Source organism: Puma concolor, chromosome D2, assembly GCF_028749965.1.
Source record: "Puma concolor isolate L17-30 chromosome D2, mPumCon1.1.hap2, whole genome shotgun sequence".
Taxonomy (NCBI): Eukaryota; Metazoa; Chordata; class Mammalia; order Carnivora; family Felidae; genus Puma; species Puma concolor.
Window position 1 is genome coordinate 70,447,950 of NC_141677.1, and position 13,315 is coordinate 70,461,264.

At 42.7% G+C, this 13,315-nt stretch overlaps 1 protein-coding gene and 1 long non-coding RNA gene across 3 annotated transcripts in view; one reads left to right on the top strand and one right to left on the bottom strand.

Moving 5' to 3' along the window:
- LOC147576170 (uncharacterized) overlaps positions 1–13,315 on the bottom strand; it is a 27,268-nt gene continuing 13,953 nt past the window's right edge. Inside the window, exons 3-4 of the long non-coding RNA XR_015241834.1 lie at positions 5,956–6,041; positions 1–352 (exon numbers count right to left, since the gene is read on the bottom strand). This is a non-coding gene — a long non-coding RNA (uncharacterized LOC147576170). The remainder of the gene's footprint in view (positions 353–5,955; positions 6,042–13,315) is intronic.
- The window catches only part of TECTB (tectorin beta), an 18,390-nt gene continuing 15,138 nt past the window's right edge, over positions 10,064–13,315 (top strand). Inside the window, exons 1-4 of one of the 2 annotated variants that reach the window (XM_086680865.1) lie at positions 10,064–10,221; positions 10,949–11,139; positions 12,334–12,476; positions 12,552–12,654. In XM_086680865.1, the coding sequence (XP_086536991.1) occupies positions 10,146–10,221; positions 10,949–11,139; positions 12,334–12,476; positions 12,552–12,654 (513 nt within the window). In that variant the 5' untranslated portion in view covers positions 10,064–10,145. The remainder of the gene's footprint in view (positions 10,222–10,948; positions 11,140–12,333; positions 12,477–12,551; positions 12,655–13,315) is intronic. The other variant, XM_025918354.2, reaches the window with a different exon arrangement.

The window sequence follows — 13,315 nt, forward strand, 5'->3', positions numbered from 1 at the left end:
GTGTCAGAAAGGCAGCGCTGGGGGCCAGAAGCACCTTGACCCTTGAAGCTCCCAGACCCTTGAAGGCCACTTGCTGGCAATTGAGAAGGTGGGACCCCCCAGCTCCTGAAACATGTGAGTTCTTGAGTCTATCCGGGAGCCCTAAGGGCTCAGATGAAAGATGTCTTTTACATGAAGGGAACTGAACCCCATAGACGGACCCAGAAAAAACTGCCCTCCGGGGACTTTGAGAAATGGTGTTCAGGTGATAGAAATAGCTACTAGTTATGAGCACTTACTGGGTGCCAAGTACTTTATCTGTCTTATCTCAGTCTCCACAGCAACCCTTGGAGGCAGGTATTGGCATTACCACCTTTTTCCAAATGAGAAAGTGGGAGAAAGAGAGGTTAAGTAATTTACACATCATACACATAGCTCCTCAATGTAAGTGGACATCACACTTTAAGGGCCACCCACTTATAACCATCCTCTGAAAGAAAGAGAATCCAAATTTTTCTTACACCTGATTGCTGTACTTCAACCAGCATGAGCTTGACTTGGATCTCAGCTGATTGGACCAGGGGTCGGTCCTTCTATAGGCTGGTCAGTAATCATTGAGATAGCTGGCCTGGCAAAAGAGCTCTGCAATAAGGTACCAGCTGACCAATAAGATCCTCTCTTGGGGCTGAGCACTAATCTACAGAGAAGTTCAACATGCAGTGGACTGTCTGCCCCGGGCATGGGAAGGGGGTGCAGGAGCATTGTGCCAAGATTTATTGTTCCGGCCAGATAACCACCAAAAGCCCTGCCAACTCTGAGAGCCACCGACATATCCAGTTCCGGACCCTAATTTCTTCTGTCCCTCCAGCCCCCACCAAGAAGGGAGACCACCACCCTGTGCTCTGAGACCTGAGGCTTGTCTGCGTTGGGTCACAAGGCCTGGCTACTCTGAAATGTGTAAAGTCTTTGTACTGAACCCTGTTCCCATTATCACTGCAGGGTCTGCTCTTCAGATTTCAGCAGTGGAGGACACAAAAGAGAGAATGAGCCCCTTTCTGTTTGTTTGTTTGTTTGTTTGTTTGATGTTTTTTTTCCCCACACAGTCAGCTGCCATCAAAGTAACCATCACACTGTCTGCAATTCTGCTGGGCCGGGGCCCAGGAGATGGCCGATAGTGGGCACTTCTAATGGAGCTGGGGTTGACAGGCACAGCCTTGCCATGTTGCCAAAGGAAGCAGAAGGGGAAGCACCAGGCGATGAAGAAGGGGCAGAGAATCTCAACAATGAGAAAAGCATCACTTGGACAGTAGTGCAGTTGTAGCAGTAAAGAGGGTTTGGGAACCTCCGTTTTCCTATAATCCATATCAACCATTTCAATCCTCACTATGAGCAATTAGGGTTTTTCAGTCTTATGTAAGTTACCCTTAATCACTGAGACATCCCATCTTTTCAACTGGAATGTTACTTTAAATCCCTTCCTTATAGAAAATCTGCTATTGCCATTGTGCCAAAATAAACAAGTTTTTCCAGATGAATCACTGGATTAATTAAACAGAGCCCCTGCACAGTCTCAGGAGCATTCCGTGACCCTTTCCGTGCCCACAGTCAGTGTAGAGGCTGATATTCACTGAGCATGTGCAGGGGTGTGGATTTAAGAGCTGTGTGCCATATCCAATGGCAGTTTCTTCTCTCTCTGTGCCAAAAACAGGGGTCTATGTGGTTAAACCTAAAGATTTTCAGGGAGTAAGATACCAAACCCTTCCTAGAATGAGGTCAGGAAAGAAGTCGTTCTTTACCAACCCAGAACTAATGCTTCTGAAACAGGCTTACCCACAGAATGTTAGGACATTCTGTGACCCAGGGTATGCTCTCAGATTTTTTCCAGGTAATTCTCTAATCTGGGGCCTTGAGCCCTGGTCAGGGCCTTTGCTTTTCATTCACTAGGGAATTAACATATGTTTACTGAGCATTTATTAAAGATTTTCAGGCTGTGAATCGATAAGGTTGGAGCTGTCCTTTAAGAAGATTGATCTGTCAATAATTTGCCTGGTCGACTGACATTAAGGAACACAGCCTAAGGCTATCATAGCAGTTAAGTTAGGATGTTTGAGGCCTGAATAGAAACAGTGACAGGGGAAATAGAAGATGATGGAATAGTGCAAGAAATCAGGTTAATAAGCAAATACAGCGTGGTAGCTTTAGAGCCAGATAATCATGGATTACATTCAAGCACCAGTCCTTACTCCAGCACGTGACTTGATCTTCCCATTTCAGTTTTCTTATCTGTAAAATGGGAATAATAAAACAAATTCTTGGGGCGCCCGGGTGGCTCAGTCAGTTGAGTGTCTGACTTCGGCTCAGGTCATGATCTCACAGTTCATGAGTTTGAGCCCGGCATCAGGTTCTGTGCTGACAGCTCAGAGCCTGGAGCCTGCTTCCGATTCTGTGTCTCCCTCTCTCTCTGCTCCTCCCCTGTTCACACGCTGTCTCTCTCTCTCAAAAATAAATAAAGATTTTTAAAAATGTTTAAAAATAAATAAAACTAATTCTTGATAGACAATAGATAGATAGCCACATAATCTTCCCAAAGTTAGCTATCTATATTTGACTACTATCTACTCACCAAAACTCATTTTTAATCTCTGGGCATGCCACGGAAGCTAAATGTTGCCACATGATTGAGTTTTAGCCAATGGATTATGAGTAGAAATGATGTGTGCCTCTTCCAGGCTTGGCTTTTTCCGATTCCCCATTGGAGGCCCTCCATACTCTTCTCTATTTGCTTGCTCAATACAGAGATCTCTGAGGATTTGGAGGAGAGCAGAGCAAGTAGTGAGAATCGAGAAGCTCATTTCCATGGGTAACCACAGGAAGACCATCTTTCAACTGAGCAAACCCATTTGAAACTTCACATGAGTGAGAAATGATCTTCTATTTCTATTTTATTCTTGTACAGGACTTGACAATATCATCCTTCAGTAAATAATCATTATGACATTTCGGTATTATAGGCAATACAGAGACCTACAAGTTCTCAATTTACGAAGACAAAACATACACATAGCAGCACATACTAGATGCCATATACATGAGGCAGACAACAGAAGTTCAAAAAGTTCAAGGTCCTCAGAGGTAGGGGGATCTGAGATATCTTCACATAACAGGTTGCTTTGAGCTTGTCTTTGAAGAATGAATACTGGATTGTCTGTATCACGGAGATTCCACTCATTCACCTACATTTAAAAACATCAACAAGAAATCCCCCATCATCCAGTATCCGTTCCCATGGCCCTTCAGGTTGTACCAATATTTCTTTACTGCTCATGCCTTCTGTCAATGATGTCCAATGTGGTCTGGTCCTAGTTTCCACCTTGACCTTCACCCATCTGCAACCTTCTGAAATCACCTAACACCTACTTTCTATCCCCCAGAAGCCCCGGCTCAAGAAAGGAAGGACCTCCAGCTTCAGAATTGCTGGTACCCTTTCCCATGGATCCATCACAGCCCTGGGCTTATGGCTCTAAAAGAATGGCTGGTAAATGAGAGATAATTATGCACACATACTGCTCCAGCATTTTGCTTTGCTCCTTGCAGCTACTGATCAATTAATCCATTTTAATGATGATTTCCCTCTGGCCATACAGGCAAAAAAATCTTCATTACAGAAACAAACAAACAAACAAACAAAACAAACCCTGATGGATCCAATGAAAGGACTTTGTACTTTAACCATTACCTTGTAAAGAAAGTATGCAACAAAAAATTACCCCTCTAAATTCCTTCAGACAACGAATTATAGATGCTATGATGACAGTTCTGCCATGCTTTACAATTTGCTTTAATCAAAACTATCGCCCTTTAGCCTTTAAAATCAGTTCCACCTTCCCAAATTTTCAACTTTTCCAAAATGTTTAACGCAGGCATTGTAATTCTCCAGGTTCAGAAAAGCACAATGTTTGCGTTAAGATGCAAAGCAGACTTAAAAGTGTCACAGGTCATTCTGCCAGTTTATTAAACAAACGAGACCCCCATGTGCAGGGTCAGCAAAGCAGAAGAATAGAACTACTCAGAATTTGGCACAGGAGATGATTCAGCACTCTGTGGAACATACATTTTGCAGGGAGAATGCTAACAGAGCTGCAAGATTTGGAAAACACTCCTTCCCCAACCCCAGGATGCAATTTGGTTCTCAGAGCAAAGGGGAACCCCTGGCAGGTATGTGCCCTGCAGTTACACAGAAACCCTTTTGGTGCAATATGGAAATGGCCTTCTCCTCAGAAACACACTTACACAAGGGTGCCTGCCTGAAGGGGCTGCAGTAATGAGAACCAGTGAGAGAATTCGTCACGGCACATCAGAGATGAACATCTGTAGGACTTCAGAAGGAGTCTAACTAGGGCTCTTTTGGCTAACTGGCCAAAATGTCACCAACTGACTTCACAAAGAAATACAGAATAATACTCTCCTGTGTTTGAGGGCAGTTTGAAAGTTCTTTGACTTCTTCCAAAGAACTTCGGCAAATATTTTCTAAATCAGAGCCTCCTTAAATGCCATACCCTTTGCCTAGAATACTCTTCCTCTACATACATACTCCCATATACATGTGTGTATACACATGAACAAATCCCCAGCTCATTCTCATCCTTCAGGCTCCATCTTAAATCTCTTCAAAGAGATTTCCTTGACCAGGTTGTCTAAATTAGATGCTTCTTCTCTTTCCTGTTATTCTTTATCTTTATAACCCATATGTGTCCTTCCTCAATATCCTTACATTTACCCCAAGTAGAGGATCCACAGATGTTCCTCAACTTAGGATGGGGCTGCCCAGCTTTACTAGGAGTGTTGTACCATGTATCGCTAGCCCAGGAAAAGATCCAAATTCAAATTTTGAAGTATGGTGTCTCCTGAACACATCACTTTCACACCATTGTAAAGTCAAAAAATCTTAAGTCGAATCATCATTAAGTCGAGGACCATCTGTCTACATATTCATATACGTTATTTGATTACTACCTGGTACATAAGAGACACTCATTATGTGTCTGGTGAATGAATGAATGAATGAATGAATGAGAGAATAAAAGGATGATACCTTAGGAAGTTTTAACAAATTATTCACCTTGAATGTTTTAGACCAGCAATAAGATCCCTAATCTTGAACTGAAAAGGAGCTATTTTTCATTCTCTAGTCATATAATTAGAGGTGAGGAGGGTGGTGGGGAAATAGGCAAAGGAGGGGCTGATGGGTTCTACTCTCCTGAGAAAATGGTAAGGTTTTATCCCCTGCTTAGAGATTAGCCAGTTAAGACTGGAGGTTCTCCTGGAAAGACCAGTTTATCTGCCTGGGTCAGTCTGGTTCCCAGAAAATGGTGGCTGCTGGATCTGGGGAGGGATGGGGGAGGTGGAGCTTCTTGCTCTGAATTTCTGATGCCCTATCAGCACAGGCTCTTTTCTCACTTCTCAGTTCTCCTTTATGAAGTGTATTTTCTCTGAGGGGAACACCACTTTCTCTGGAGAACTATTAATTCCCAAGGAGTAAGCCATTGAAGCCTGTATGGGAACGCCCACTCATTTGCAAATTGGCAAGAGTCTCCCACAAAGTAGAAGAAGGCTTGATTCAGGGCTTAAAGGAAACAATGGAGTCCATTTAACAAAGCCAACACTTAATGAACTCAAAACAGTGTGCTTTAAAAAATAAGTTAATAAAGAAGCCTTTTAAACTTTAATGCATGTTTATTAGCTTTATTTCTAAAGTACCATCTGTTACTATAAGTGCTTCCTAGTTTGTTTTTCATCATGATTCATCACCTATATGATTTCTGAGCTATGAATGAAAATGTTGATTGGAACTTTGCAAATGGCAACCCTTTGGTGTCTGGGTCAGCTTTCACAGATCATGCAAGACCTTCAGATAGAACAGACAACTCCTACTGCCTGGCAATTCGCAAAAGAAAAGCACAGGAAAGATGAGCTCACCTTTCAGATGAGTCTGCCATAAAATCCCCTTTACTGGATTCTTTCAGGATCCTGGGATTGTTCAAATCTTCCCATCAGTTTCATTTCTGTGTTTTATGGAGAAATAGCAATTTAAGTCTCAGTGGGAGACGTTGCCCCGGGGTCCATCCCCCAGTGGCCTCCCTCTGACTCCATCATCATCTCTGGAAGGGAGAGGGGTGTTGGAAAGCAGAGAAGGGATGGGGTGGAGGAGTGAAACAGTGGGTAATTACCAGGAAAAAATAGGAGCCTCCTACCTTTTATCAGAGCAAGCATCAAATACTGTTCAGCCCAAGTACATTTTGTCCTGTTCTGTTTCTTATGCAAATTCAACATCTAGTGAGCTGCCTGCCACAAAAGTTGACTCCGCTTCCCCAACTTCATTCAACTTGCCCTTGAAAGGAGTATCATATACCTGATTGTTAGCTGGGCCCCCACCTCTAAGAAATTGTAGGCAAGATCTTATCATTATCAGGCTTTTCTAGAAATCAAAAGCACTTGCTCTTTGATAAGGTGGGCTTCTAAAGAGAGAAATATTCCCATTAGAAAATGCCCAGAGTTCATACGAGAACACTAGTGATAGGTCTTCCTAGCCTGAGGATACCAATCTCAGATGAACAAACTCAATGTCAGTAAACTTTACTGACCATTTACTGTGTGCCAAGACTTGTGCTAAGCAATTTACATGTATCATTTCATTAGGTCCTTGCAACGGCTATAGGAGACAGGAAGCCTGATTTTACAGATTTGGAAACTGAAGGCTTAGAAAGGTCAAGTTACTTGTGTAAAATCATACAACTGGAAATGTGACCGAATCATAATCTCTCAATCACAACCTGTGCTTAGTTACATATGACACCATTCAGCATTGATGACCATAATGTATATACTACCCAGTGATGACCCACTCTTAATGGGCTTCCCTCTTTGGATTTCCCAAGCAGAACAAAGCATAAAACAAGTTCTCCCTGATGCCCTGCCCCTTATAGAGGAAAATAAACCAGGTCTCTGTAAAATGATTTATATCTCATTTAATACTCTAAAACTATGTCATAGATATTATTCATATCCTTTTAGGACAGGAGGAGATTAAGGTTCGTGGAAGCTAAGTAACTTCCCCAAGAACCCACAGCTAGTAAATGGTATTGATGGACTTCTGATCTCAGGCCAACAGCAGAGTCTGTCTGCCCAACCTATCCTATTCTGCCTCACAGCATCTTATAGGCATTTACCAGACATTCCCACTGGGAGACAAGAAAGGTTTTGATTTCCACTGCAACACTTTCCTTGAGTGAACGCTGCCCTTCCAAGTCAGAGGCAAGATGATCCTGTTGACCTACCTGGGCCAAAGTCGGCTGAAAGGAAGGATGTATTTGAAGATGTGTGAGAAGAACCTTTTTGAAATAGAAACAAATATCCCAGCATACCTGGAAGAGCAATACTGAGTTATCAGTGATGAGCGATCATTATGTTGAATCAGAGGGGCCATGCTCCATGGGCTAGGCTGCTTTGGGCCTCTGTGACTTGGCTTACTTGGTAATTCCTCTGCCAAGCATCTTGATTTTCCCCCTTTTCCCTCCTCTCCATCCTACATCCCATATCCCATCACTCTGCGCATCCCTCACCTCCCACCCAGTTGACTTGCCTGTGTCTTCCCAGGGCATGGTATACTGTTGGGGCTCAAATGTTTAAGGAAAAGGATGGAGGAAGAAGCACAGAGTTAGTGCTAAACCCTACAAAAGAGAAACTCAGAGAATTCACACATATTTGTCAAAGTCACGTGCCCTTTTTTGTGCTCAGGAAGTAACGCCTGTAATGAACTGTGGAGATCGCTATAAACATGCTGGTCTCTCCGGGCCACATGAAACTTGATCCAAGTGTATAGATTAAAAAATTATGTTCCATCCCCCCTTCCCTCTTCAGCCCACTCGGTCTTTATCCATAAAATACATGCATGTCTGCTATACAATGTAGATATGTCTCCTGTTAAATGAATCTAGGATACAACACATTGTGGTACTTTTCTTTGAGGAGAAAACAAAACAACTCCGGGACATAGACATTCGCACGAAATTGTTCGTTGTCTTCTCATGTAATCTACCATTTATCCACCACTTTACAGCTTAAAAAAACCTTCATTTCATTGCTCTTCCTCCCTGTGACGTAAGCCCAGGCCTATGGCTTCCATTTAGAGAGAGGGAAACTGAGTCACAGACATTTTTAATGACTTGCCACATGGCTACTTCCTTGGTTCTTAGACATCGTTGTTGTAAGACATAACCCAACTTAACAACAGGTTTTTAAGAAGTGAGGAAACTTTACCATATTATGTATACATATTGCTTGTAAAACACATCCCAGTGTTTCTGCAACATTCAATTACATACACTTGGAGGAAGGGATGTGTATCTTAAAACTAAGGAAATGTGGTAAGTAGCAAATAACGAGTTAGCCCAGCATTCTGATTCTGAGTCAGTGTGTTTTGGTGACTTAGATTCTCAGCTACATTGTAAAGCCCTGCCAAGCAGGGCATTTTTCTGCACTTTTTACATCCGTCTCTTGAAGGGCTTTATGTAGGGGTTTCCACACAACATACCCTCACTTAATTGATAAAAAGAGTCTGTTTCTTCTAAAAACATAGATTAAAACAAACCCTGATTTTTCATTCTTAAATTTCTGGGTGCCCAAAAATCTCAGGTAACATATTCAGCAACTTCCCAGGAGCAGCATTTTATCTGTCGTTTTCAGTGGGATCTTGCTTGGTGATAAAGGATTGAGCTATAAGATTGCCTTTCTAATATTGCTCTGGGAGACTAACAGAACTTTAAAATTTTTTTTTTTTCTTTTTTTTTTCAACTTTTTTTTTTTTTTTTTTTTTTTTTTTGGGACAGAGAGAGACAGAGCATGAACGGGGGAGGGGCAGAGAGAGAGGGAGACACAGAATCGGAAACAGGCTCCAGGCTCTGAGCCATCAGCCCAGAGCCCGACGCGGGGCTCGAACTCACGGACCGCGAGATCGTGACCTGGCTGAAGTCGGACGCTTAACCGACTGCGCCACCCAGGCGCCCCCTAACAGAACTTTAAAAGCCTGCAGATGTAAAAGAAAAAGTTATATTTCAGGATAAGTTCTAGAGAAATGCCAGAATGATATTCTGGTTCAGCGTTTATTAAAAAATATTAGAGGGGAGGGACGCCTGGGTGTCTCAGTTGAGCGTCCGACTCGATTTCAGCTCAGGTCATGATCTCACAGTTCGTGAGATTGAGCCCCGCATCGGGCTCTGCACTGACAGCATGGAGCCTGATTGGGATTTTCTCTCTCCTCTCTCTGCCACTCTCTCAAAATAAATAAGTAAATATTAAAAAAATATTAGAGGGGGAAAAAAACCCTTCACATGTTTGCGTTAACAAACAACGTATTTTTGTTTGAGTAGCGGGTCTAACACAGCTGAACTTGGGTCCTCTTTAAAGTTGAGACAGCCTACATATAAAAACAAGAATGTAAGAAAGCAAGACGTAAAGAAAGAAAATTGTCACCTGGAACTGTACAGAAATCAGTTTGCCTCCAATCACCGTTATTTTTTGTATGAGGGGGAAAAATTCAACTTTTTATTCCAATCCTGGTTGAAGCAGTTTAAAAAAAAAAAAGTTTTCACAACTCTGTGAAGTAAAATAAATTAGATTCAAGCAGCTGTAACTGAGCTTCCTATCGGATTATTGTGCAAGGTTCCCTTTTATTTCCCTCCACAGTGGATAATGCGTGTTCATTGTGATTTATCTGGAGCCGGTTTCTTTTACACCCTCAGCTGATATAAAGTCGAGCTAGGACTGAAGCCGGAGATTTGGGGAGCATCTGGGAGACAGCCTCTACAGTCCAGAGAGAATGAAACAGTCAGAAACATAAGCAACCGCATGTGTCATTGACGTCCCCGGTGGTATGAGCCCCACTTTCTGCCTCTCAGCACAGACAAGGAACCATTAAGAAAGAGGGACAGAATTATTGATCTCTCTTGGAAATTTCCCCCAACGGTGCGTGCTGCTTGATTTTCACCCTTGATTTTAACTTCTCGCTCATGTTTCTGACCTAGAGTGATCGAGGCTCGGGCTCTGGCAGGACTGTGAACATTTGGCCAGCTTGGTTTGGCCGCCTGGCAGAGAGTGTGTTCTGAGAAGCAATGGTGATGAGGGCCTTTGTCCTGTTGGCTGTCTTTGCAGAAGCCTCTGCAAGATCTTGCACTCCGAATAAAGCAGGTATGCCCCGGTGCCCGTCCATCTTTCTGGAAAGTTTCCTGAAGCTTTTCTTTGCAAAGTTCAGAGCTCTGTGTTTATCTTGTTATCAAAATTCAATATCATGGTCAAGTAGAAGTTGTTAAGCACTCCGGTGCCAATGAGATTTTTCCCATAGGAAGTGAAAATGTATTGGATAAACATAGACTTTTTTAAAATTAGAGAATCCTAGATGGATGGATAGATGGATGAATGGATAGATGGATGGATGAGTAGATAGGTAGATAGATAGATAGATAGATAGATAGATAGATAGATAGATAGGTAGATAGATGGATAGATATAAAATCACCACTGTTTTTCTGCTTTCTATTTGACTATTGAACTTCTGTGCTATAAAATAGTGTTTCATGATGTTATGCATGAAATGGACATTTTAAAAAATTTTAAGTTACATGCTCACTTTCATGGCCATGGAAATTTGTATATATTTCTAAATTTATATATATTTCTAATCCATTCAGTCTGGTTTCACAGATATATTCTTTAAAATAGATCAAAGCTTAAAAGGGGACTAATTTTGAGTCCCGAGGTTTTGGGAAAGCATTCATCACAGCTCATGAAGGATAATGAGGAAAATGTTTCTAACCAACTCTTTTGCATGTTCATGTGTGGCTAGAACCTGCTGTTCTTTATGTAGATTGATATGATCACCGTATCTGATTTCAAACCATGTGTATCCTCTTTCTAGATGTCATTCTCGTGTTTTGTTATCCCAAAACCATCATCACCAAAATCCCCGAGTGTCCTTACGGCTGGGAAGTGCATCAGCTGGCGCTTGGTGGGCTGTGTTACAATGGGGTCCATGAAGGAGGTTACTATCAATTTGTGATCCCAGATTTGTCGCCTAAAAACAAGTCCTATTGTGGGACCCAGTCCGAGGTAAGTCCAGGCCACACAATGAAGAGTTGCTAAGAAAACTAGGCCCCCAAAATAAGATAAAGTTTATTCTCCTAATTTGTTGCCTGAGCAACGTAGGCAACCTTCTATGAGTAGAACAGTGTACATTTCCTACGTCCACCCTGCTTTGAGTTCTGAGCATGTGCTCACAAGGCGCCATCCTCCCTGGCCGGATGGTGAGGCATCCTCTGCCTGAGACTTTGAAGTGGTGATGAAAGAGAGTTAGAAGTGCATTTTAAAGAAGTAACCAAAGTGTAACACAGTTCATAGTTGGGTCTCATGAAGCACCTGGAGCAGGTAATCAGAGTTAAAAGGAACCACAGACCCCCTCTTGCCAAAAATCCTTAGATGATAGAGGAGACATTGGAAACCTCCCAATAAAGTCACTAGTTGAGGGCCACAGAACCAGTCGGGGTGTAGTCACGAAGGGAGACTGCGCCACTGCTGACCCCTAGCATTCCTACTGCCTTGACTGCACAAGATTGTACATAAATAAGGTCTCAGCAAATGAGAGCAAAGAGCACCCAGGGCCACTTCCTCTTCCTAAAGGCCCCGCAAGGATTCAGGAATTCAGAGAGTCATGGACATGATTAACAGAAACATCATGTCTTTGAATATCCTGAAAGAATGAGCTAGAAATCATCAGTGTGGTCTTAGGCTGGTCACCTCTCACATGGATGTTCGAGATCTATCCCAGCTTCAATATTCTGTGATCTTGGAGTTCAACAAGTCAGAGGAAAAAGTCGCAGAAATAGTACTTATTATTGGCAGAAGGAAAAAGCAACGCACGAGATAATAACGTTCTAGAAGTGGGAGATGAGTGAAGGCATTCATGCAAGATTACTTGGACGGGGGAAATGGATAAAAAGGTGATGCTGGGAAACAGAGATTCTTTGGCCACTTCTTCTTGGTCAGAAGCCCAATGGCTATATGGGTTTCTTGTAAGTGTACAACATTCAACCCAGATTATTTTAAACAATTTTAGCTGAACGTATTCAAGAACTCTTTACAAACATTATCAGTCAACCCACATCCAAAAGAGTAGGCACGGACGTCAATGACTGGCAGACACAGATGTCTTCCTATTGGTCTGACCATCTTCTATCACTTCTTCCAGAACCCTCATTCTCATCATGGGGTCCAGGGCCACCCTAACTGCCTTCTTCCTTTCTCCAGTACAAGCCCCCCATCTATCACTTCTACAGCCACATCGTTTCCAATGACAGCACAGTAATCGTAAAGAACCAGCCCGTGAACTACTCCTTCTCCTGCACCTACCACTCCACCTACTTGGTGAACCAGGCTGCCTTTGACCAGAGGTAAGTCACTCTGAGAGTGGAGGGCTGGCTGCCTTGTGTGTGTTCTGCAGTCCCTGTCAATCAGGCATGTTTCAGTCCTTATGCAAAATTCTCTCCCCTTTTCAGAGTGGCCACTGTTCACGTGAAGAACGGGAGCATGGGCACATTTGAAAGCCAATTGTCTCTCAACTTCTACACTGTAAGTGGTCTCCAGGTTCTCATTAGTGCCCTGTGGCCTTTCCAGGAGATGACAGGATAATTCTTCCAAGTTTGCTTTTCCTTAAGCTCTATGCAGAACCCCATTCTTGAATTGAAATGAAGAGACAAGCTTTGGTCTAGTTCTAAATCTCTTCAAAGACTAGATGCCACAGAAAGGTAGATTCATAGCCTGGATAGAGGAGCTGAGAGAGGTGCCATAGAGCTATAAAGTTACCCTTCTCAGATTTTGAGAAAACTGAGGCAAGAGAAATCCCGTGAGTGGCCAAAGGTCAATAGGCAGTAAGTCAGCCAACATCTAACCCTTAGGCAAGATTAGTTTCCACCGCAATCCACTCCAGAGATTTATATTAGCATCCAGTTCTTGTTAAAGCATTTGGCACAGAGTAGTGACCTTTCTACCCGGGACAGGGCTAAGGAGAGAGGATGGGGTTGCCCTCTGCTGCCTAGTTCTTTGGTATCCAAAGCCCTTCGGATAGTGGGCTTCCTCTTGGTCTAATTTGGGCACACTGCCTATGTTGACATTGAAGTTCAAGGCATAATTTGGTCTCTCAAAATAAAACTAAATATGCAGTGGCCATTAGCCCAGCTGCCCTCCTGTTTAGAAGGGGTGTTTTGTTTTTTAAACCTGTAGCTTCCAATGA